A 27,462-nucleotide genomic window follows, 5' to 3' on the forward strand; every position below is an offset into this window, starting at 1 on the left:
TATTCTTTAATATGTATTTGTATAATTATAGTTTTCTAAATGCAAAATAGATCATTATTAAATCAAGTTAAGGGAATCATGGTAGCCCAACAGGAAATCAGATCATAGACCTAGAAAAAACTTGTTCAATGCTATCAAAACAATAACAACAATAACAAACTTGGGTTCTAATCCCAACTCTGCTGCTTATTATGCATGAGACTTTGAGCACTTCACGTAGCTAGTAATGGCAATAATAGGAAGTGATTCCATGACATGCAATAAATTGTATTTAATTGAGGAAAGTCTATACAAAGTCACCAGCCTCACTTTCTCCTCCAGAGCCATCTGGGTCCAGGGGCCAGCGATAGATCAGCATGAGAAGAGATGGCCCTAGATGCAGTGAGAACTTGGCATTTTTAAGCTAAAGTCTTTAACAGATCTCAGTTTGACTGAATCTCCATCTATTCAGTGATTAAGACTAGCTAGAAATTGAGAAATCTGTTTTGTCAGAAATCCTGAGAGTCTTCTTCCCCTCCTAGATTGATTTTTTTTTAAACTAAGTAAAACAAGCCATTCTTTGCCTCAGTTCTTGTCTAATCTTAATCACTAAATGAGTGAGCCTCAGTCAGACTGAGACCTGTTAAAGACCTTAAATTGAAAAAGTTAAGATCTCCCCACTGCATCAGGCCCATCTCCAGTCATCCTGATCTGTTTCTTGCTACTAGACCCAGATAGCTCCAGATGAGAAGTGAGACTGGTGACTTTGCACAGCCCTACCTCACTTAAATTCTTTTAATTTGTATGTCACAGCATCACCTCCTTAATGTCATGGTCATATTCTAGAGCTAAAGATAAATAACAATTATAATGGTGATGATAACAGTAATACTGTCTAACATATATATGGCACTTTAAGGTTTGAAAAGGACTTTTTAAGTATTTATGAACTTAGAGTTGGAAAGGACCTTGATGTGAACATCTAGTTCAATCTATGCCTTCCTTTTAAAAAATTCCTGCTATTTCATGACCCATAAGTGGTTCTCCAGCTTCTACTTAAAGACTTCCAGGGAAGGGAAACTTTCCACCATTTCTGGCTGACTCTGGTCATGAAGAAGTTTTCCCTAGCATCCAATCTAAATTTGCATCTTGTAATTAGTTCCCATTGTTCCTGGTGCTGTGTTTTGGAGCCACAGAACAAGCCTAAGCCCTTTCCCCATGAAAGTTTGGAGACTATTTCTTCCCTCCCCACCACGTCTCCCCTAAGCAGAACATCACCATTTCCTACAACCTATCCTTATACAACATAGACTCAGGGCCCTTCCCCATTCTCATTGGAATGCTCTTTAAGGGCCTCCAACACGTATTACCTGTATGATCCTAACCAAGTCACTTAACCCTGTTTGTCTCAGTTCCTTCATATGAGTTGGAGAGGAAATAGCAAACCACTCCAGAATTTTTGCTAAAATGGGGTTACACAGAGTTGGCCATGACTCAATAACAATAAAAAAATGCTCTCTGGGTTATTTCTGGGCCACAGTTTCCTCATCTGTAAAATGAAGGGGTTGGACTGGATGAAATAAGGGGGAGGAAAGGAATAAACACATTGTATCTACTATGGAATTATGCTAAGTGGTTTATAAATATTTGATCGTCTCAACAATCCTGAGAGATAGATGCTATTATTATCCCCATTTTACAATTAAGAAAATTTGGATAAAGAAAGTTAAATGACTTTCCTAGGGTCACACAGCTAGTAATTGTCTGAGGCCAGATTGAACTCAGGTCTGCTTGACTCGACCCAGTGCTCTACCCACTGAGCCACCTAGGAAAAAACACAAATCTTTTCCAGGTCTACAGCTTCCTCTCCTTTCTCTTTTTCACTTAATCTTCATGATGATCTGTAGAGGGGAAATTAAAAAACCTGATCTATGACACTAAAAGAGGTAACAAGGAATAAATCAACAAATAACTGATTTTTACTATTTTTTTCACTTTTCAATTAGATGTAGGATTGTGTAACTCAGACTAAACATATCTGCTAAATACAGGGACATGGAGAGCAATAGAAGCAAATGAAGATAGTTTGCAGAGGGCGGTGATTTTGGAAGGGGGGAATATTAAAAAAATGGACAAAAACCTTGAATCTTTTAAGCTAAATGGAATCATTGCAGAAAATTATTCTCCAATATGTAGCATTTTTTCTTTTCTTTTTTTCTTCTTCATTCCCCTTTCACTCCACATACACATATGCATGCACACCCCACACATAGGCACATTCATGCATGCACATACATGTATGCACATACATTTATATGCACATGCACACATTTTTTTAAAAATGTGCTTGTATATCCTATGGCCTAGTTAATTTGGAAATGTAACAAATAAACTTGAAAAATGGAGGGTAGAGGGGCAATGGACTCAAGAAGATAACCAAAAATGAAACCTCAGAGCCCTTTGCATAGCTTTGGAGATAAGATCCTTTAACTATTCTAAGGACATGATGATTGTGAACAAAGTCAAAACAGAAGGCAAGTCCGTGGGATACTTTTAGTTCATAAAGGGACAAGTTATTCATATACCCACCATCTAATGTTCTCCTGCTGCATCCTACTTTCCAGTCCCCAGTGACATGCATGGATTCTTCCTCCCCTTTGCCCCAATAAATATACACATCACATTATTGTAATGGCTGCATACATAGAAGAATCCCTGTTGGCTGTGAAAAGCAGAAGCAAAATTTCTTGAGTGCCTAACCGATGAGGGAAAAAAAAAATGGATCAATGCTTATCTCATAGAACCACCCACAATGTATGTTTAATTGCTCTCAAGAATTATAGTTGACTTTTTTTTATTAAAGTTTTTGTTTGTTTTTGTTTTTATTTTTGTTTTTGCTGAGGCAATTGGGGCTAAGTGAGTTGGCCAGGGTCACACAGCTAGGAAGTGTTAAGTGTCTGAGATCAAATTTAAACTCAGAGCTGGTGCTCTATCACCGTGCCATCTCATTGACCCTAACATTTTTTTTTTATTTTCAAAACACATGCAAGGATAATTTTTCAATATCAACCCTTGTAAAACTTTGTGTTCCAATTTTTCTCACCCTTCCCCTAGATGGCAAATAATCCAATATATATTAAACATGATAGAGATCGTTGTATAATCTTGTTGTTGCCATGGACAATGATCTCCTGGTTCTGCTCATTTCACTTATTATCAGTTCATGTAAGTCTCTCCAGGCCTTTCTAAAATCATCCTGCTGAATGTTTCTTATAGAACAATAATATTCCATAACATTCATATACCATAACTTAAATCAGCCATTCTCCAATGGATGGGCATTCAATCAGTTTCCAGTTTCTTGCCACTACAAAAGGAGCTGCCACAAACATTTTTGCACACATGAATCCCTTTCCCTCCTTTAAGATCTCTTTGGGATATAAGTCTAGTAGAAACACTGCTGGGTAAGCATAGTTGATAGCCCTTTGGGCATAGTTCCAAATTGCTCTCCAGAATGGTTGGATCACTTTACAACTCCACCAACAATGTAATGTGTCCCAGCTTTCTCACACCCCCTCCATCATTCATCATTATTTTTTCCTGTCATCTTAGTCAATCTGAGAGGTATTGGTACTTCAAAGTTGTCTTTATTTGCATTTCTGTGATCAATAGTGATTTAGAACACCTTTTCATATGACTAGAAATAGTTTTAATTTCTTCAACTGAAAATTGTCTGTTCATGTCCTTTGACCATTTATCATTTGGAAAATGGCTTGAATTGTTATAAATTTGAGTCAGTTCTCTATATATTTTAGAAATGAGGCTTTTATCCAAACCTTTGGAATGTAAAAATGTTTTCCCAGTTTATTGCTTCTCTTCTAATGTCATCTGCATTAGTTTTGTTTATACAAAACCTTTTAAATTTAATATAATCAAAATTATTTATTTTTTGTTCAATAATGAATTCCAGTTCTTCTTTGGTCACAAATTCCTTCCTTCTTCACAGATCTGAGAGATAAACTATTCTTTGCTTATATTCTTCTAATTTGCTTATAATATCACTCTATGTCTAAATCGTGAACCTATTTTGACCTTAACCTGATATATGGTATGGTTGTGGGTCAATTCCTAGTTTCTGCCATACTAGTTTTCAATTTTCTAGCAGTTTTTGTCAAATAGTGAGTTTTTATCCCAAAAGCTGGAGTTCTGAGTTTTGTCAAACACTATAGTCATTGACTATTTTGTCCTGTGAACCTAATATATTCCACTGATCTACTATACAGCTGAGACTTCTGAGAAATTTTTCTTTTTGATAATGCTGGGACTGATCAATTCCCCTTCCTCTTCTTCCTGTTATTAGTAGCAATATAAATTAACATTCAGGTTGATGAAAACAAAGATTATATTTACTTCCTATTAAAGTGCTCCTGTGAAAATTTGTATAAGCTCCCAGAGAGCAAGGTCTATGATGGTTTAAAAAATCTTTGCATCCTTTGTTCATAACAAGTGGCTCAAGTGGGCTTCAATAATTAGTAATTAAACAAGCATTTTTTTAAAGTACCTACTAGTGTCAGTTACTAGGCTGGTGCTAGGATGATACTTCTTCTACCAAAGCAAATCACAACCTTTCCTTGCCTTAGTAGAGAGTTTAATAAGATGGAAGAAAGACAGACAGAAAGAGACAGAGACAGAGTGAGAGTCGGAGAGAAGAAAAAAAAAAAAATCACCTTAGTGGCAAACCTGATGATAATCTGAATGTGAATAGACTGAATCCCAAGTGATAACTAACTATATTTCAGCAAATCCTTACTTGAAGTTTTTCTGCCTTAGCTCAAAACAAATGCTCTTCTTGTTTCTTTCTTGTTCTTGTTCTTATTCATTCTTCTTGTTCTTGTTATTCCTCTTGTTCTTCTTTTTCCTCTTCTTCCTCTTATACTTCTTCTTTTCTTCTTCTTCCTCTTCTTCTATTTCCTCTTCTTCTTCCTCTACTTCTTTTTTCTTCTCCTTCCTCTTCTTTTCTTTTTCTCCTGCTGCTTCTGCTTGATTTTTATTTTTAACATTCTTAAGGGTTTTTTTTTTTAGTTTTCAGCATTTATTTTTATAAGATTTTGATCTCAATTTCCACTCCCCTCTCCAAGACAGAAGGCAATCTGATATATATTGTGTATATATGATCATATTGAACATATCTCCACATTAGTCAGATTGTGAAAGAATCAGGGAAAAAGGGGGAAACTATAAGAAGAAAAAACAAAAAAGTGAAAATAGTATGGTTTGATTTGCATTCAGATATCATAGTTCTTTTTCTGGATGTGGAGAAGAAGAGGAAGACTGGTGATAATTTATCCAGTTGGAGGAATGCCCACATTGATGAGATCACAGTTGAAGCTAAAAAAGGGGGGAAAATATCTCTTCCAAAAGAAATATTTCCTTGCCATCCATCCTACCTACCATTGTTCCCACTGTATAACAGAACCTCGCCATCCACTTCACTGCTGAGCCATGCTCTTGGATTGAACCCTCTCAATTCTGTAACTCCTGCCTTGGAGTCTGCATTGTACTAATTGGTAAGTATAACCAGCCCCAGCCATTTACATATTTCACCCTAGCAATTTTTTTTTTGGTCATCTGCCTGGCTCAATATACCCTCTAGAAGGACCAATGGACTTCACCAACCATCTTACTAACCTGACATCCTTAGAATATACTTTCTAGTTATAGAGTAATAATTGCATTATATTTCTACACTTCAGAAAAGAGCATGAAAATCAATTCCCTTATAGCTCTATTTATCTCATTTGTGACTCCCTAAACCATCTCTCCCCTTCTCTCTTCTTAGTTACCTCTCATGTATGTATGTTGTCCCCCTTTATTAGAGCATTAGATGCTTGAAGGAAAGGACTGTCTCACTTTTATATTTGTATGTCCAGCACTTAGCACAGTGCTTGGATATAGTTAGTGCTTATCAAATGCTTTTCCATTTATTCATTCATTAATCAATTCATCTTGGATATCCTGGGATAGCTTCTATTCAGAAGATTCAACATTTGTGAGAAAGGGTTCTCATCCTATTTATGGTTAGCTTAAGGTTGTTTATATTGTACACAGGACACAGAACCTAGGTGAACATGCTTGAAAGCAGAGGTCAGAGAGGTCCTTCTGAAATTAAAACAAGAATTTAGCTATAAGTTACCAATTAACTGCATTCTATTTTTTAAAAACCATGAAATTCAACAGAGGGTGCATTTGGTAGTCACTTCAGTCTATGATCTGCTGTCCCATTTGTTTTTTTCAGACAAGGTGGTCCTGGGTAAATAGCTTTATCTCCCCTTCAGTCAGAATAATTCAATGCAAAAGCAGTCTCACAGAGACAACATCCTCAGCATCAATGATGATGTCCAGTATTTTAGCAGTAGATACACTTCCAGGGGATTCTAAAGATGATGAACGACCTAAATGGGACAACAAATTCCAGTACCTCTTAAGCTGTATTGGATTTGCTGTAGGGCTGGGAAATATATGGAGATTCCCATATTTGTGTCAGACTTATGGAGGAGGTGAGTATATATTGCTTCCATTGTAGATTTTTCACATTGTGACTGAATTTCATGATGTATACCTCATTATTTGTGGATGATGGACCAATAACAATTTTCTTAGTGTAAGAACATTATGAGTTGTTGGGAACTTGTTAGAAGATTGATTTTACCAAAAAAAAAAAAAATCTCTCCAACTGTATTGATATATTTTACTTTCTAAATTGCTTTAAAAATGGAGATGTCTTAAAATTTTTGGATTCTTTGGAAATTACTTCCTGAAATAATAAGAAACATCAGCACAGAACTGTTTTCTAAGCAAATTTTAGAAGTGGGTTCAACTAGATAGTAGAGAGGATAGGGTAGATTTGGAGTCAGAAACCTCTGAGTTTTAAATCCAACCTAAGACACTTACTAGCTATGTGCCCCTGGACAAGTTACTTAATTTATTTTTTTTGCTTCACTTTTCTCATCTGTAAAAAATGGGGATAATAATAGCATCTACTTCAGAAGATTGTTGTGAAAATCAAATGAGATAAAAGTAAGGTGTTTTGTAAATCTGAAAACACTATATAGATGTAGGCTATTATTTTTAATGGTATGATTTGATAGCTTGGTCACTGGGATGCTTTTCAGGAAATGGTGAATTATGGTGTCAACTATCCTTACTATAGAGTTTTAAGTTAAGTACTCATGAAGCAATTTAGTTTTCTTTAATTACTTTGTCTTAAATTAGAGAAGGTGCCATGGTAAATCCTTAGGGAGTCCATGATCCAGTAAATTAAATTTGTGCTTTGTCTAAAATTTCTATGGTGACTCTGTTCTATCTCACCAGATTCATAACCATACTTTATATCAATGCCTTGTTTTGAAAAAATTCTATTTTTTTAGTAAAATGACAAAATAAGTAACATCAAATAACTTTGTATTTGTACATCACACATAGAGCAAGATTTAAAAGAGATAAATTTCAAATTTGGTATATTTCTCATTAATTCTTAAAAGTTGTCAATTACTGTTTAGTCTAACTCTGGTTTTATTTCCCAGATTGGTTTAGAACACATTATAATACAATGAATCTTCTCTTGAAAGACCCTTTCCTAAGGTTTCAGGCCAATTTTGCATCAGGTTTTTGTAGTTTCTTTCATAGTTTAATAAAAACACCAACTTCCTTCCCCAGTGCTCATAATGGTGCAGAAGTAATCTTGCTTTAGAAAGAAAAACTCATAGAATTTGGGGTTTTAGCTGAGACTTGAAGAAAATTAGGGAAGCCAGGAAGCAGAGATGAGGGAGAACATTTCAGGAATGGAAGAGCCAGTGAAAATGCTCAATCTAGAGATGAAGCATCTTGTGTAATGATGATCCTGCGTAAGGATCAGGGAAAACATCTCTGGATCACAGAGTAAAGTATAAGAAGATCCAAGGCCACAAGGGGGTGAGGTGCGGGAGATCATGAAAAGCTTTAAATTACAAAAGGAAGATTTAAAATTTGATCGTGGAGATGATGGTGAACACTCCCATTAGAAGTTAGTGAAAATAAAGATGTGACCTAATTTTCCATTGAGACACAGACCTCTTGAAATCTACCCACAGAGGTCTTTTGAAAGCCTCCCCAGGAAAGCCAGTTTTTTTGGATAGCCCCAACCAGCTATTTATGTTAAGTAGTTTTCTCTCTCCCATTGGTTTGTTTGTTTTTTTCCCCTTAAAAAGCATTTTAAAAATATATGTTACTGTGTAAATGAGCATATGAAAAAAAGTATTTTCACTAGTTTGCCCAGTGGTTCCATCTTTGAGGATTATGTGGGCCTATGGGACTTGAAGGTTCCAATAAGCCTACTGAAAAATTTTGAGAGTTGTTGCATCTACCATCTCTAGCTATGTTATAGTGTCCCTGAAAAAATATGATCTATAGTATATTCATTGAAGTTTTTGAGAATAACTATAGTACAATGTCCCTGGGACACCCGTTAAACAACACCATTCATCATTAATCACTAATTAGAGTTATAACTGGAGACCAGAGGCAAAGGGTCTTTTGTGACTTAGGTTTTTTTTTTTTTAAGTATCTAAAGCAACAGTTTAACCATTCTGTTGTACCCTGGAGTTACTTAGCTATCTCCTCATTAAACATAGTAGTGTGATCAGCTATAGTTGCACACACTGTACCTTGACTCTAACATAGTGATGTCATTTTGGTCCTCTGCAAGAATGAAGAACAACATCCAACCATAGAAATCTATTTACATATATCTATTGAGAAAGAAGTTGCATAGTAGAGTATAGTAATAGTGGAGTAAGAGGCACTAGTTGAAATCCTGTCTCTGACCTATAATGTTTGTGTGACTCTTGACAAATCATGTGAATTCCCATCACTTTAAGCAATTTTCTAAGAATAAATGTTCTTTTCCATGATTTTTGTAGTAGACAAAACTTCCATTTAGAGAACTTGCAGCAATTTTTGATCAGGTTCATAAATACATATTTGAACCCTTTATATTTAAGAAGTATATGCTAATAGTTTTTTTTTCTTTCTTCTCTCTCATATATGTGTGTCTAAAAGGAACTTATAATCATGTTTCCTCGTCTTTTCTATTAATTCTCCATCTCCTCTCAAGTGGACCCAGATAGCTCTGTAGGAGAAAGTGATGCTGATGACTTTGCATAGACTTCCCTCACTTAAATCCAATTTACTTGTACATCATGGCATCACCTTCCTGAACAAAGGACAAACAATAACCCTAACAACACTATGCTCAAAAGAGTTCTGACTCAGGATCCTCCCTTAAAAGGTCAACTCAAAATTAATTTAATTCTTATTATATACTTGATACTCTGATAAGAGATAGGGATACAAAGGTTAAACTGAAACAGATCCTGACCTCAAGGAACTTAAATTCTCCAAGTATAGCATGTATCTTAATTTCCTTAATTGGAAATAGAATTCTCCACCAAGTTGACAAGCACTTGAAAAAATAAACATTGACTAAAGAATAGTATTTCTTTTATCTTATAGAAAATGGAAAATCATAGGAGCATGAACTTAGAACGGAAAGAAATTTTTTTCACTAACTAGTCCAATACCTTGATTTTACAGAAGAGAAAAATGAGACTCAGAAATTTATGTAGCTAGCAAGCAAAAGAATGGAGAATCAACTCAAGTCTTATGACCTCAAGTTCAGCTCTGAATTTCATTTCTATTTCTATTGAATCACTCTGCCAGTCAGTTATCTATGCACAGATCCTGAAAACATAAACATTCATGATTTCTCACAACTTACCTTCAGAAGGGAATGCACTTAAGATTGTCTTTGGGACAATGCTCTGCCATTTTTGAGAACTGCTCCAAATATACTCCAAGTTTTCCCTGGATTCAGAAGAAATTGACCAAATATGGGCAGAGATAGAATTTTAGTAAATGTCTCAAATGCACAATCTATCACATAAAATTTACCAGTTGGAATTCCCAAATGTTTTGTAAGTGGAGTCGATGACTTTTTCAGTTACCATTAAGTTATATACATATTAAGATTCTGTGTATACAGAAATCCATTAATGGCATCATATTTTGATCATCTCCTTTGAAGCTTTCTTCCTTGGTCTAAATAACTCCATTCTGACTTCATTGCTCTTACTACTATACTCTCTGACAGTGGTCTCTGAAATAGGGCATGACCTTAAGGGTATGAGAACAACCAATTTGAAGGGTGAGAAGATGGGTCCTAACTCCTCCCATCAGCCTCTCATTAAAGGAACTCATCTATTTTGTTTAAAAAAACCTACAGTCATCCATCTTAATTCCTCTACACCTCAAAACCCTTCACCTTTTTTTCTTATTATTGACTCCTTTGCCTAGTCTCTAAGAAAGAGGCAGCTCTTTCCCTCCACAATATTTCAACATTTTAATTTAAAATTTTGAGTTTCAAATTCTAATCCTCCTTCCTTTTCTCCTCCATGAAACTGTAAGTAATCAGATATAGGTTATACATGTGAAATTATGTAAAACATTTCCATAAAAGTAATTGTATGCACAAAGAAATGAAAGAAAAAAGAGAAAGTAAAAAATAGCATGCTTCAGTCTGTATTTAATCAATATCAGTTCTTTCTTTGGAGATAGATAGTATGCTTCCCCCTTAGTTCTTTGAAATTGTCTTGTATTGTTGATAATTGTATTGTTGATAATAGTTAAATCATTAACAATTTTCAAAGAAAAATTTTATGTTTTCTTGGTATGGGCTTGGTACTTTACTATTTATCAGGTCATGTAATTTCTTTCAGTGTTTTCTGAAATCATCCTGTTTGTCATTTCTTATAGCACAATAATATCCCATTATAGTATTTTGTCTCAATTTGTTTAGCCATTCCCAAATTGATGGACATCCCTTTGATTTCCAGTTTTTAGGCACCACAAAAAAAGCTGCTATAAATATTTTTGTAAAGGTGGCTTTTTTAATTGCTGAGGTCAATCACTTTATTTGCTCCCTTAATGTTAATCCTAATGTCTTCTCTAGTAATTTGATCCCTTCATCATTCTATATCTTTACTATCTTATCTACTATGTCCTTCAATACTATTTACAAATAGTAAATCCCTAAAAAATAAAAACAAAACCTTTCACTTTTCCTTAATATTTCTTTATATTATCAACTATATATTTCACATCTATCCTCCCTTGCATAAACTTTTGGAGTCATTTGCACTCAATGCCTCCATTTTCTCACTGCCTATTTATTTCTTAACTCTTACAATCTGACTACTTACTTTACCACTTGACTGAATATGTTCTCTCCAAGGTTATGAATCATCTTTGAAGTATAAATTCAAATGACCTTTTTCAGTCTTTATTCTACCTTACTTCTTCTTCTTCTTCTTCTTCTTCTTCTTCTTCTTCTTCTTCTTCTTCTTCTTCTTCTTCTTCTTCTTCTTCTTCTTCTTCTTCTTCTTCTTCTTCTTCAAAATACTATACTTTAATCCACATTCGGTCCCTATAGTTGTCTCTCTGAGTGTAAATAGCATTTTCCATTGCAAGTCCATTGGAACTGTCATAGATCGCCACATTTCTGAAAAGAGCTATGTCTACCATAGTAGGTCATCACATAATCCTGCTTTTACTGTGTATAATGTTCTCCAGGTTATGCTCACTTCATTCAGTATTAGTACATGCAAGTCTTTCTAGGCTTTTCTGAAATCAGTCTGTTCATCATTTCTTATAGAATAATAATATTCCATTACATTCATATACCATAACTTGTTAAGCCGTTCTCCAATTGATGAGCATCCATTCAATAAGAACCATGAATCTTTTTTTTTTTTAATAGCCTTTTATTTACAGGTTATATGTATGGGCAACTTTACAGCATTGACAAGTGCCAAACCTCTTGTTCCAATTTTTCTCCTCCTTCCCCCTACCCTCTTCCCCAGATGGCAGGATGACCAGTAGATGTTAAATATATTAAAATATAAATTAGATACACAATAATTATACATGACCAAACCGTTATTTTTCTGTACCAAAAGAATCAGACTCTGAAATATTGTACAATTAGCCTGTGAAAGAAATCAAAAATGCAGGTGGGCAAAAATATAAGGGATTGGGAATTCAATGTAATGGTTTCTAGTCATCTCCCAGAATTCTTTCTCTGGGAGTAGCTGATTCAGTTCATTACTGCTCCATTGGAATTGATTTGGTTCATCTCACTGCTGAGGATGGCCAGGTCCATCAGAATTGGTCATCATATAGTATTGTTGTTGAAGTATATAATGATCTCTTGGCCCTGCTCATTTCACTCAGCATCAAGGAACCATGCATCTTGCCCAAATGATGATGCATTTGGTTCTATAGTCCATCAGTACCAATACTTTGGACAAGTAATAAAGCTAGTTAGTAAGCCAGGTCCAGAATTCACTAAAAAAGAGAGAATAGTACGGGCTTTATTTAGAAAAAATGATCTAAAGTTTTCAGCATACAAAATTTCTCTTTGATATTAAAACCCATTGTTGATATTAATATTATTTTAGTCTTACTCTATGTAGTCTTCATGTGAGCTAATCTGAAATAAAAATTTCAGATAACTTAAGGGTCATAGAGTGATGTATGATGGTTACGACAATTAGGTGGCACAGTGGGTAAAGTACTGTAACTGAATTCAGGAATTCATATCTTCCTAAGTTCAAAAATGGCCTCATACACTTACCAGCTGTGTGAAACTGGGAAAATCACTCAACTCTATTTGCCTCAGTTTCCTCATCTGTAAAACAAATCGAAGGAGGGAATGGCAAACCACTTTAATATCTCTGCAAAGAAAACTCCAAATGGGGCCACAAGAGTCAGACATGATTGAAGAAACTGAACAATAGCAACAAATGGTAGTTAAAAGGAACAAATGAATCCTGTTAATAAAGAACTATACAAAAGGAACATTTTATATATATATTGCAAATGTAAGATTGGAAAAGAAGGATGGCCAGTTACTACTCTACTTTACTTCTATATAATTTTTGATATTGTTGACACTTCCCTTTTTAAAGATAGTCTCTCTTCCCTTGGCTTCTAAGATAATACTCTTCCCTGTTTGTTTTTCTTCTTTTACTTGTCTGAATACTGTTCAGGACCTTTTGATGAATCATTATCCACATCCCATCTGTGCAGCGTGGGTACTGTGCAGTAGATTACCCCAGGCGTGTCTTAGCTCCTTTTCTCTTTTTTCTTTGCCTTCTCTCAGTGATTTCATCAGTCAACATATGTTCAATGATTTTTTAAAAAATTGATTTAAATTTTAAGTCTTCATCTTATCTCTCCCATTCTCCTCCCCCCCAACTGAGAAAGCAAGAAAAATAAAATCTGTCATAAACATTTATAATTAAGCAATATAAAGACTTACATTGGTCATTTTCAAATAGAAGTTATTTTACACATACTACACACACATCTGGTCAGATATCTATCTACACTCTAAGTTCCTGACTTTTATATGGAAAGTGAGAATCATATTTCATTATGAATTCTCTAGAATCATGGTTAGTCATTGTATAGATCAGAATGTCTAAGTCTTTCATAGTTATTTGTCCCTACAATATTATACTATCATTTAAATTGTTATTCTAGTTCTGATCACTTAACTTTTGATTTAATTCATACAAATATTCCAAGTGTCTCTGAAAGTTTCCCCTACATTCTTACAGCACAATAGTATTCCACCACATCCATTTACCATAACTTGTTCAACTGTTCCAATAATGGAAACTCTCCTCAGCTGTCACCACTAAAAGGGATGCTATTAAAAAAATGAGCTTAAAAGTAGGGGTAGAGTTTTTTTTTTTTTGCCTTTCTTTGTATTTGAAGTTCTTAATAGAATATGTTGCATAGGATAGGTACTTTATAAATGCTTGTTGACTTATTTACTACAAATGTTATTATAAATATGTGTTCTTTTCCTTTTTTTGTTTTAATTCTTTTTGAGGATGCTAGATTATCTAACATTCTGACTTCAAAGAATTTTTGTTGTTATTTAGTGATTTCAGTTACATTCAATTTCATGACTCCATTTTTAGGTTTTCCTGGCAAAACTACTTGAATGCTTTGCTATTTCCTTCTCCAGTTCATTTTACAGGTGAGGAAACTGAGACAAATAGGATTAAATAACTTGCCCAGGAAACACAGCTGATGAGTGTCTAAACCCAGATTTGAAGTCAGGAAAATGAAATCTTCCTGACTTCAGGTCACTCTATGCACTGTGCCACCTCCACCATCCTAACTTAAAGGGTATGCACAATTAAATAGCTTTTGAGGTCCAGTTCCAAATTGCTGTCTAGAATAATTGGATTACAAGATAACTCCAAAGGACTCCATCTCCAGAGGAAAAACTGATAGAATCTGAGTGCAGATTGAAGCTTACTATTTTTCACTTTCTGTATTTTAAAAATATTTTCCCCCTTTTGAGTCTATTTTTTTCACAATACAATCAATGTGCCAATGTATTTTGTATATGTTCATATATATAATATGCTTAATGAACATATATAACTCTTATCCAGTCACTTACTGTTTCAGGGAAGGGGGAAGTAAAGGAAGGAGAGAGAAAATTCAGAACTCAAAATTTTAAAAAATGAATATTAATAATTGTCTTTACATGTGATTCTTTTCAATAATGAGATGATTGAGGACAGTTCCAATGATCTTGTGATGAAGAGAGCCATCTACATCCAGAGTGAGGATTGTAGGAACTGTAGGAGTATGGATCACAACAAAGCATTTTCATTCTTTTTGTTGTTATTTGCTTGCATTTTGTTTTCTTTCTCATCTTTTTCCTTCTTGATCTGATTTTTCTTGTATAGCATGATAATTGTATAAATATGTATACATATGTTGGATTTAACATATATTTTTAACAAGCTTAACATATATTGGATTACTTGACATCTAAGGAAGGGAGTGGGAGGAAGGAGGGAAAAATTTGGAACACAAGGTTTTGCAAAGGTAAATGCTGAAACATTATCCAAGCATATGTTTTGAAAATAAAAAGCTTTAATTTAAAAAGAGAGATAGAGAAAATTGTCTTTACATGTAACTGGGGAAAAATAAAATATTTTTTTAAAATTATTGCTGAAAAAATAAGAAGTGGATGACCTCAAATTTCCATCATAAATTCAATGGTCATATCCACGTAGATGACTACCAAATTTATATATCCAACTCTATGTAGAACCATATCATCAACCTTCTGCTTAATATATCTTCCTGGCTATCTAATCAGCACCAGTATTCCAAAATGAAATTCATCTAACCCTTCTCTCCAAAAAAACCTTACCCTTCCTCTGAACATTCCTATTTATAGTGAATGCACCACCATCCATCTAGTAATTCAAATTTACAACTTCAGATTTGTCCTTCACTCTTTTGTCTTTTTGCCCTTTTACTCAAGCTGTTATTAGATTTGCTTGTTTTTTAAGTCTCCTACAGCATCTCTCAAATATATCCTTTAATCTCTGCTCACATGGGTACCAACCTCCTTCAAATCCCTATCATCTCTCACCTGGACTATGTAATAAGCACATACCTGTTTTCTTCTCCAATGTACTTGAGATCTGACCATGCTGCTCCTTGGCTCAATATCTTCAATGGATCCCTATTACCTCTAGTATAAAGTACAACTTCCTCAGCCTGGCATTTATAATTCTCCCCAATCAGATTCCCACCAACCTTTTCAAGAATTATTTCTGATTTCTCCTTTCTTTATTTCATATTACTCCCCTGTGTTTGGGGCAGCTAGATGGGACCATTATACTCAGAGCTCTGTGTCTGGAGTCAAAAAGACTTATCTTCTGGAGTTCAAACCTGGGACACTTTCTAGCTATATGACCCCAGGCAAGTCACTTAATCCTGTTTGCCTCAGTTTCCTTACCTATAAAATGAGCTGGAGGAGTAAATGGCAAACCAAGCCAATATATTTATCAAGAAAACCCCAAATGAGGTCATGGAGTTGTACAAAATGGAACAACAGTCAGGCAAACTGTCCTACTTGCATTCCTCAAATTAGACATTCCATTAATTATCCATTACTCTATAGAGGCAACTAAGTGACTCAGTGGATAGAGCGTCTGGAGCCAGGAAGACCTGAATGCAAATCCAGCCTCAGACACAAGGCAAACCCTTTAATCTCTGTTTGCCTTAATTCACTGGACAAAGAAATGGCAAACTACTATCTTTGTCAAGAAAATCCCTATATAAAATGATGAAGAGTCAGACACAACTAACAACTCTGTGCAGGCAGTCTGGAATTCACTCCTTCTCTCTCTTAGAATCATTAATATAGTAAGATTAAGATTCAATTCAGGTGTCACTTGCTAACTCAATTTCCCCCAACCCCATCCCAATCCTCTCCATTATTAGTAATGTTTCTTTCTTCCTGAAATGGCCTTGTATTTATTTCTGTGTATATATGTTGGATCCACTCAATAAAATATAAGATCCTCAAGACAAGAACTGCTCCATTGTTTTTTTCATTGTTGCATCCTATCCAGCACCCTGCTGGCACATTGTGGACTCATAAAAAATGTTTCTGGGATTGAAATGTAAATTGAATTAAGGACTGTACCAAGCTTTCTCCCACTCTAAGTTTGCATAGAAAGGAAGTAGATACAAGCCAGAAAAAGCCAAAATCATCGACCCATGTCACAGCTGTGCGTACAAATCAGATTTTAAGACAGAAGACATATATTTCTGGATGGATTTCCTATTTGTCTTTTCCTGTATTGCATGTGTTTCTAGGGAAGTCTTAGCAATTGGACTAAGCTATAAAGCAATCAAGGTTTGGGCATTGAACACACACCAAAAAATCCATTTTACAAGAACATGATGGGAGAGACATGACTAGACATCAGTTGATATGAAAAAGCTCTGGGGATTTTAATAGATTTCAGACACAACATGAGTCACCATTTGATGATGGCAGTCAATATCTTTAATGACTTCCTAGAAAGAGTAATTGAACAAAAACAGGACATGGGAAGCAAGACTTCCACTGTTCTCTGACCTGATCCAACTTTACCAGAAATATTGCATTCAGTTCTGAGCATTTAAGAAGGATTTTGACAAGTTGAAGTTTGTTCAGAGAAGGGATATCACAATAGGATGGGAACTGGAAGTCAAGCCAGCTTAGACTCAGAGGGAGGAAAGAGGATGATGTGAATAGCCTGAAGAAAATGATGCTTAGGGAGCATCTACAAGTGGACTTCAAACATGAACTTTTTCTTGTTAGCTTTAGGGGACAGGACTAGGGATGATAGGTGAAAATTATAGGTGAGGGTAGGGCAATGCAAGAAGAAAAGAGTCCTCAATTATGGATGTGAGAGTTATTTCAGACCTTAAACTCTCACATCTATATCTTAAGGCAAGAATGAATGGATAAAGTATTTATTAAGCACCTACTACACACACATATATGTATAAATATGAATATGCACATATAATATGCTAAATATATCTGGAGGTAGATGTTGTTGTTTCCCAAATTTTACAGCTGAGGACACTGAGACAGAGATAAATTGCCTTGCTCAGGGTCACATAGCTAAATAGATATTTAAGACTAGATTGGACTTCAGGTTTTCTTGATAGCATTGTGGTACCACCCAGCTACATTTAGGCTAGGAGGGAATAAGTTCAAAAAAAAAAAAAAATCCACACCAATGTAACCATATGGTCAGCCAAACTCATGGCAGGAGAATTAAAACTGAGCTAACATTAAAATTGAAACTCGGAAGGAGATTGATAAATTAGAAAGAAGCTAAGGAAGAGTAAGCTTATTTTCCTGTAAGTGGCAGATATGATTAAGATTAATTCACTTTTTTAAAAAGTCAGATAAATAATATCTATCTAATTTATATTATCTACTAATATATTTATATTAGTAATTTATATTACACCCTTTTTTGTAACTTGTAGTCCTAGAGAATTGTCTGTGGTACTGAAAAATTACAGCTAATAAGTGTCTGTAGGCTGGATCTGATTTCAGGTGAATTCTTGAGTGTATATATATATATATATATCTATCTATATATATATATATATCAGGTCTGCCTAATAGTATGTTTCAGAAATGAAATTTGTACCCAGGTTTTCCTGATTTTGAAGCCAATTTTCTATCTATTGTGCACACTGCCTCTCTAGGACTATGTTGAATACATATGTATTCATATGTACATATTACATACATACATATTCCCCTTTGAGCTGTTTTCCAACTTATACTCCCTACTCTTTGATTGAATAATTATACAGTCAACTACTGCTTCAGGTTTTAGGCCTAACTCTGTGAATGGCTACATCTATTATTATAGCTCACAAACCCCTACCAGTATGCTACCCATTAAAATCAATCCATAAATAATTAACATTGAGAAGAAGCATTTACTAAAATAGTATAGAAAGATGATGCAAAAGCATATCATCCTAAACCTAGGCCCAGTAGTGAGGGGTAATATAATACACAATTCTGGTAAAGAGCAATTTAGAACTCCTAGAACTGGACATCCCTTTTCTTTTTCACCTTGGGTCCAATTCTCTGTTGAATGAGCATCTCAGTGGAACTTCCAGGTCTTCTCCTCCTCCTCCTCCTCCTTCTTCTTAATACTTTCTTTTATTATAGCTTTTTGTTGGCAGAACATATGCATGGGTAATTTTTTCAACATTGTCCCTTGCACTCACTTCTGTTTCAACTTTTCTCTACCCCCCCTCCACTCCTCCCCTAGATGGCAGGCAGTCTCATACATGTTAAATATGTTAAAGTATATCTTAAATACAACATGTGTGTACAGATCTCTACAGTTCTCTTGTTGCACAAGAAAAATCGGATTCAAAAGATACAAATAATCTGGGAAGAAAAACAAAAATGCAAGTAGTCCACATTAATTTCCCAGTGTTTTTTCTCTGGGTGTAGTTGGTTCTGTCCATCATTAATCAATTGGAACTGAATTGGGTCTTCTCATTGTTGAAAATATCCACTTCCATCAGAATACATCCTCATACAGTATTGGTGTTGAAGTGTATAATGATCACCTGGTTCTGCTCATTTCACTTAGCATCAGTTCATGTAAGTCTCTCCAAGATTTTCTATATTCATCCTGTTGGTAATTTCTTACAGAATAATATTTCATAACATTCATATACCATAATTTACTCAGCCATTCTCCAATTGATGGGCATCCATTCAATTTCCAGTTTCTAGCCACTACAAAAAGGGCTGTCACAAACATTTTTGCACACACGGGTCCCTTTCCCTTATTTAGTATCTCCTTGAGGTATAAGCCCAGTAGTAGCACTGCTAGATCAAAGGTATGCACAGTTTGATAACTTTTTGAGCATAGTTCCAAATTGCTCTCCAGAATAGTTGGATCTGTTCACAGCCCCACCAACAATGCATCAGTACTCCAGTTTTCCCACATCCCCTCCAATATTCGTCATTATCTTTTCTTGTCATCTTAGCCAATCTGACAGGTGTGTAGGGGTATTTCAGAGTTGCCTTAATTTGCATTTCTCTGATCAATAGTGATTTGGAACACTCTTTCATATGAGTAGAAATAGTTTCAATTTCATCATCTGAAAATTGCCTGTTCATATCCTTTGACCATTTGTCAATGGAGAATGGCTTGATTTCTTAAAAATTAGAATCAGTTCTCTATATATTTTGGAAATGAGGCCTTTATCAGAACCTTTAACTGTAAAAATGTTTTCCCAATTTATTGCTTCCCTTCTAGTCTTGTTTGCATTAGTTTTATTTGTACAAAAGCTTTTTAACTTGATAAATTCAAAATTTTCTATTTTGTGATCAATAATGATCTCTAGTTCTTTGATGACAAATTTCTTTTTCCTCCACAAGTCTGAGAGGTAAACTATCATATAGTCTTCTAATTTATTTATAATCTCATTCTTTATGCCTAAATCATGAACCCATTTTGATCTTATCTTTATGTAAATTGTTAAGTGTGGATCCATGCCTAGTTTCTGCCATACTAATTTCCAGTTTTCCCAGCCGTTTTTGTCAAATAGTGAATCCTTATCCCAAAAGTTGGGATCTTTGCATTTGTCAAAGACTAGATTGCTATAGTTATTGACTATTTTGTCCTGTGAACCTGATCTATTCCACTGATCAACTAGTCTATTTCTTAACCAATCAGGTCTTATTTCTTGAGTCTTTTTTTTTTTTTCTGAGGCAATTGGGGTTAAGTGACTTTCCCAGGGTCATACAGCTAGGAAGTATTAAGTGTCTGAGACCAGATTTGAACTCAGGTCCTACTGACTTCAGAGCTGGTGCTCTATCCACTGTACCGTCTAACTGCCCCTTCTTTCTTAAATCTTTAATCTATACTTCTATCCACCACAAAGTGGTCAAAGTTTAAAATTGCCTTCTCCCTCAGGTGGCTGTCTCTTTGCACCTGTAATCATATCTTCATATCTGTTTTGGGTGTGTTTGTCTCCTATTGGTCCAATAATTCCAGTGACATGGCCCAAGGAGTGAGAGAAGTCCTTTCTTCTTATTCACACAGAGATATGCTTCCACAAAATATTATCAAGTATCAAATCCTTCACTACTATATTAGCAAACTTGATGTTTCTATATGTAGGCCCAAGGGGTACAACTAATTTTGTCAATGAATAACAAGCTACTTTTTGGTATCATTTGCCTTCATCCAATTGTAAGCTCAATAATTCTCTCCCATTGATTAAGAACATATTTACACACTATGGTGAGATTGTGGGAAATTTCCTAAATACTTATATCTTGTGATTATATTCTGGACCAATTGAGTGAATGATTTTTTGACTGCATCAACTTGGGAAGGAAGGGAAAAAATAAGATATGGAGGGGAATCACATTACCATAGACCCATGGTGCCACAAATGTCATCCAAACTTTCCTCTGAAACATTCCTAGACATTAGCTATCCAGCCTCTGCTTGAGCACTTTCAATGGCAAAAAGTACCATTAGAACTCATAAAACAACCCATTTTATTTTTTGACAGTTTTAATATTTACAAAATTCTTCCTTATGTTGATCTTAAATTTGTTCCTGTTATCTCTAGTTCTCAACTATGGATTTACATAGGAATATATTTTTAGTTCCTCTCTCACATGTGACAGAGCTAGGGACAGACCTATGATTTCATGGATATTGAAAATTTCCAAATTAAAATTTTCTTTTTATAAAATAATATTTTATTTTTTTCCATTTACATGTAAAGATAGTTTACAATATTCACTTTTATAAGATTTTGAGATCCATTCTTTTCACTTCCCTTCTTTTCCTTCCCTCCTTCCTCTTATCTCTCTCCTTCCAAAGAGAGCAAGCAATCTGATATAGATTATACACGTATCATATTAAACATATTTCAATATTAGTCATGTTGTAAAAAAAAAAAAAGAATAAGAACAAAAGGGAAAAATCACAAGAAATAAGAGAAAAAAGAAAAGAAAAAGGGTAAAAGGCAAGACCTATTTACCTTCAATTTGCATTCAAACTCCTAGTTCTTTCTCTGGATATGGATATCACTTTCCATAATGTGTTTTTTGGAATTATCTTTTATCACTGCATTGCCCAGGAAAGCCAAGTCTGACAGTGTTGATTATGGCACAATGTTGCTTGTGGTTCCACTTCCTTCACTCAGCATCAGTCAGTTCATATAAGTCTTTCCAGATTTTTCTGAAATTTATCTGCTCACCATTTCTTATAGCACAATAGTATTCCATTACATTTATATATAATAGCTTGTTCAGGCATTTGCCAATTAATGAGCATCCCCTCAATTTCCAATTATTTGTCACCACAAAAAGAACTGCTACAAGTTTTTTTTGTACATGTGGTCATTTTCCTTTTTTTAAAGGATCTCTTTGGAATACAGTCCTAGTAGTCCTTATGGTATCACTCTTGAAGTCTAAATCATGTGCCCATTTTGACCTTATCTTTGATTTGGTATGAGAAGATGAAGAATTTTCATGTATCAATGAAGAACAACACCTTCTTGAAAATTTATAGTCTTAGAGAGATGCCTAGAGCAGTGATGTCAAACTCAATTAGGAATTTGTTAGAGATTCATAGGAATTTCTATAGACCACATACTAATTTAATGTTTAATTTTAAAATGTTTTATATTTATATTTTACTGTATCTTTATTTAGCTAGATAAATTCCAATTACATTTAATGTAGTTTGGCTGCACTCAGGGATATTGTGGGTCTCATGTGGCCTTGTAGGCTACATATTTGACACCACTGAGCTAAGGCATTGAAATGTTAAGAAACTCTCCCATGATCCCATAGACATCTAGATATGCTGGATACCAGGCCAGGAATCAGGAATCCTGAGTTCAAATCCAGTCTTACTACTATGTGACCCTGGGCAAGACCTATTTGCCTCAGTTTCCTCTTCTGTAAAATTAGCTGGAGGAGGAAATGCCCAATCACTTCAATATCTTTGCCAAGAAAACCCTAAATGGAGTCACAAAGAGTCAGATATAACTTGAAACAATCAAACAACAAAATATGTTAGAGGTGATACTTGAACCCAAATCTTGTTGATTCCAAAGTCCCCTCTCTAGCTACTATACCATACTACCATGACTTTTTCATATGTCCATCTTATAAATTTCTGGAAGATAACTACCATATTCTCCCTAAAACTTGTCTTCTCAGGCTAACCATTCTCAGTTCCTTCAAATAACCTTTACGAGGTTAGGCTTGCAATCTTGGAGGGACTCTGATAGCAAAAAAATGCTAACTCTTGTAGAGAAGCTCTTTGCACATTTTCCTTGAACTAAAGGGATACAAATAAGGGAAAGGACTGAAGCAAAATGGGGTAACTGAGGGCTTGGTACCATCCTGTTTGCTCAAACTATGTTGCTTTCAGGAAGGACTGCTGGAGAGCTCTAAGTTCCTATATTCCAATAGATGCTTATCTACTGCAGAATTTTTGTGATGAGTGAAAATGCTCATTCTGGTTCCTGCTGACACTGAGATGGAAAATGAACTTTTGACTTACCTGTTTTAAGGGTAATTGGTGAAAGGATAAGAGGTCATAAAATGAGTGGATGCCCATCAATTGGGGAATGGCAAGCAAGGCAGCACTTTGAGTCTAAATTTATTGTCTCAAATATTTATTAATATACAGCACTATAGTATCTCAAGGAATGAAGCCTAGAGGCCTGTTAACTGTAGAATAATTAATGATAATATTAATATTAATAACTGGCATTTATAAAGTGCTTTAAGGTTTGCAAGGTGTTTTAGATCCACTATTTCATTTGAGTCTCACAACACCTCTCATGATGCTTCTGCTTGGCTCTATCTGGAAGTCTTTTTCCTTAAATTTCTCCTCCCATTCATGAGAAAAATAAGAAACCAAAAGAGTTGGGTGTTCAAAAAACTGAAGAGACTTAAAAATCTAGCTAGCATTTTGTAGTTTATGAAAAGGGTAGCTCCTGATATATTTCCAAAAGGATGAATTAATCAGGATTAGATAAGAATTAAAAGATTTCTTATCCTAAATCAAATAGAAACTTGGGACAAGAATATGGGTCTGTTAGCAATAAGAAGTATAATTTCAAAGATGGATTAAATATCCATTAATTTTTACTAAGCTGGCTAATTGTTCTATCTTCCAAAATAGCTTGACCCCCTGGAGGTTAAAAACTTATTGTGGAGACAAAAATCTCCCCATGGGCAACACTCTGAGAACTGATAAATCATTGTCTAATTGTATAGAGAAGAGCAGTTGAAGATTTTTCCTATATCTAAAACTGGTAGTTGAAGGGTTTGTTTCCTTAAAGGACTTGAAGATCAACTTCTGGATTCTAAGCTAAAAGAGGGACCATTAGAGCCCAATTTTGTTATGGGAAAAGATAGCCCATCAGCTGAAAGTTCCAGTTGAAGTCAGAAACTAGATACAAAGTAAAGGTCCACAACTATGTAAACAATAGAATGCAATAATACAGAGCAATATCTGACAGAGTAAATGTCATGTTCATATACCCATCAGAGACTATAGTCCAGATACAGTAGAGGTAGATGGATTTTTATCTGCTTCTATTAAACCTGAGATATAGACTTTATGCTAACTAACCTCTTTAAACTACTAATTATGGGACTTTCAAAGATATGCAAAAATACTCATTCTCTAATGCTTGTCTCTATTTACAGGAGCATTTCTAATTCCATACTTTGTTGCCCTGATTTTTGAAGGAATTCCCCTGTTTCACATTGAACTTGCCATTGGTCAGCGTTTAAGGAAAGGTAGTGTTGGAGTATGGAGTACCATCTCACCATACCTTAATGGAGTAGGTATGTCTGCCATATCATTGACAGAACATCTTCATAGATGCTCTATTCATACACTTTGTTGAAGAGTGCTGAATGAGAGCAATCTCATTGTAGAAAAACCAGTGAGGAGGTGTAAATTAAAAACAATCAAGCTTTATTCAATCAATGTGATATATATCCATTAAGTACCTATCCTACAAAGGTACCATTATTGATGCTTGTTACAAAAATGAAACAGGATATAGTCCTTGACCTCAACCATTTTATAGTCTAATAAGAAAATGTATATGTGAAAGTATTTTGATATAGTTTGTTAAAAATTAGAATTCAAAAAATGATTAGGAGAGGTCTATGTAACTAGAAAGGCACAAAAATTTTTAGAAGGGAAAGATAATTTTTAGCTTGGGGTATTTAGGGCATCTTAAAGAAACTTGATATGTCAGTTGTTGGAGATGAAGGAGAAGCTAGTCCAGAAATGGGGGATAGTGGAAGCAAATGCAGAGAGGCAGAAGAGTATAGTCAATAATTAATAAATATTTATTAAGTACCTACTATGTACATTGTGCTAAATACTAAAGATACAAGTACAAAAGAGAGACATTTCCAGACTTTAAGAAGTTATAATATAAAAGAGGAAGACAAAACACAAAAGAAAGCTCAAAAGGGAGGAGCAGGGAAGAAGAAGTTAGCCAAAGTGGGTGCTTGGTAGAGAAGTCTGTCAGAGAAATTCCAGGGTACAGTAGTCTCAGATGATAAATAAAAAAATGTTTGAGTTGAGTTCTCTCCTTAAATGAAGATTTGGAGTTCATGGTCCAGCCTTGCAATCCAAGAAGTAGAAGGTATTGATGAGGTGGATGGCCAAAGTTACAGTGTGATGAGGTTCTCCAAATGAGCTTTCTGTGCATGGGGGTGAAAGGTTTTGAAAGTGTGAGGTCATTTTTAGCAGCAGCATCTAGGGAGATCAAAAGTGTATCAAAGTACTCCAGCCTGATGAGAAATGAGATGAGATTAGAAAATGGCAAATGTATGCTGATTTTTAAGAGGAGTTAGTATGTGTTCTAGAAGGCTTGACAAGATAAGTTAGACCCAGGCCTGAATGCCAGAAAAAAGGAATTTATACACATCTTCATTTATCAATAAAGAGCTCCTGAAGGATTTTGAGAAGAGGGGTAACATGTGAACTCAATAAGGCTACCCAATAGAACTCAAGAGTTGCAGTTTATTTGAGGAAAAGGAAAATACCCTACTAATTTTTAGTTGATTCCATGTGATTCAGCCAACACTCATTGAACACCTACCATAAAGAGCTATGCCAGATGCTAAGAGATTGAAAACTAAATGAGACATAGTCCTCAAGGAACCCCCAAGAAGATTCCAGTTTAGCTGGAGAGATAAACATGCACACAAACAATTAAAATATAGAATAAAATTATAAAATAAAATGAGAAAAGCTGACAGCAAGAATAAGAAGTTGCTTGTTTGGGTGTTTGCAAACTCAGACTCTGTAACAACAGACTTTTTTCCTGTTTTACAGGCATTGGATGTTTATTCGTGTCCTTCCTGGTGAGCTTGTACTACAACACCATTTTAATGTGGGTGATGTGGTATTTTCTGAATTCTTTCCAAAGCCCCCTTCCCTGGAGCTCTTGTCCTCTGAATGAAAACAGAACAGGTAAAGAGTAAGAAGGTAAATGGTGTGTGTCATTTGGGCAGGTCAGAACTCCATTTCTTCCTGGACCTGTTTTTTATAATCCAGACAATTTACCAACAGGCTGACAGGACAAATACAATCAGCTTGCAATTTGTAAACTGTGTATGTGAAGGAGTGTAGGGGGGTGTACAAAGTATGTCAAAAGTCCAAGTTCTCTGTTTCTTCCCATGTCATATTTATAAGTCTATCTCCAAGCAACTGCTGGCTCTTTCTATTGAAGAAAAGGCTTCTGAGGCTAAAAATGAATAGCTTACCTCAGTGCCTGCTTAGGCATAGCAAAGCATATCACTGCTTTGCAGATATTATGTCTTAGTTCCTGGCTTGATCCAGAAATACTTTCAATTTGAGAGGAAACCTTCTTCTCATCCAGGAAGAGAGAGTCATAGACAGGCAAGATCCTGATGGAACTTCTGCTTAGAGGTGGAGCAACTACAGGTTTCTACTTTTTGACCTTATTTCCAAAGTACTTAATGCATCCTCTATAAATTAAACAATCAACAAACATTTAAATGTGTGCTAAATACCAGGTACTGTACTAAGCATCAAGATGAAATGTAAGAGTGAGATAGAGCCTACCCTCAAAAAGCTTGTGGACTACCAAGAGGCACAGCATGTTCACTGATAAGTAAATACATATATATGTATATACCCACACACATATAGGGGAATCAAAAATGCCTTTTTGAAGAAGATAGCTTTAGAGTTGAGCCTGAAAGGAACTAGAGATGAGGAGGACAAGGGTTCAAGACATGAGGTTCTGATGACATAAAAGAGGGAATTTAAATATCACAAACAAGAAACAGAAAGCAGGTCAGACTGAAGGTATAGGGGGATCAATCTGTATTCAGCTTAGAAAGAATGATGGACTTTAAGTGACACACAGAGGAGGCTGTATTTCATCCTGAAGACAATGGAGAACCACTGAAGCTTCTTAAGAGTGACAGGGCTGCTGGACAGTGTCTAGAATTTGGAATAGTTCTATGCCTTTTTGCATAAAACTCTTATTGGTGGAAAAAGAATGATTACTCTACCCAGAGGGCTTGTGTGAAAGACAGAGTTAGTGAGAGCTTGGAAGAGGTATAACCTCCTTACTCCTGGCTTCTAGAAAAAACACAAAGGACTCAGGGTCACTTTAAAAACAAAACCCTTTTTACCAAAGAAAGGACTTCCGAGGGTAGGTAGAATGAGTTGCCTCAGTTTCCTTATGTATAAAATGAGCTGGAGAAGTAAATGATAAACTGCTCCAGAGTCTTTGCCAAGAAAACCCCAAATGAGGTCACAGAGGGGGGGTACATGACTGAAACAACTTAATAATAGCTTTCCGAAGGCTTTTTCCTCTCTGTAGAGGTTTCTTCCTGAAGAAAAATTGAGGTCTTTTCCATCCTTTTTCAAAATCCAAAGCAAGAAGACATCTCCCCCTCTCCCCAACACT

The 27,462-nt window shown here is 35.2% G+C and overlaps 1 protein-coding gene across 1 annotated transcript in view; it reads left to right on the forward strand.

Moving 5' to 3' along the window:
* The first annotated feature begins 6,250 nt into the window (after positions 1–6,250).
* The window catches only part of SLC6A18 (solute carrier family 6 member 18), a 59,104-nt gene continuing 37,892 nt past the window's right edge, over positions 6,251–27,462 (forward strand). Inside the window, exons 1-3 of the mRNA XM_031946099.1 lie at positions 6,251–6,536; positions 24,200–24,340; positions 25,854–25,991. Of these exons, the coding sequence (XP_031801959.1) occupies positions 6,368–6,536; positions 24,200–24,340; positions 25,854–25,991 (448 nt within the window). The 5' untranslated portion in view covers positions 6,251–6,367. The remainder of the gene's footprint in view (positions 6,537–24,199; positions 24,341–25,853; positions 25,992–27,462) is intronic.

Source organism: Sarcophilus harrisii, chromosome 1, assembly GCF_902635505.1.
Source record: "Sarcophilus harrisii chromosome 1, mSarHar1.11, whole genome shotgun sequence".
Taxonomy (NCBI): Eukaryota; Metazoa; Chordata; class Mammalia; order Dasyuromorphia; family Dasyuridae; genus Sarcophilus; species Sarcophilus harrisii.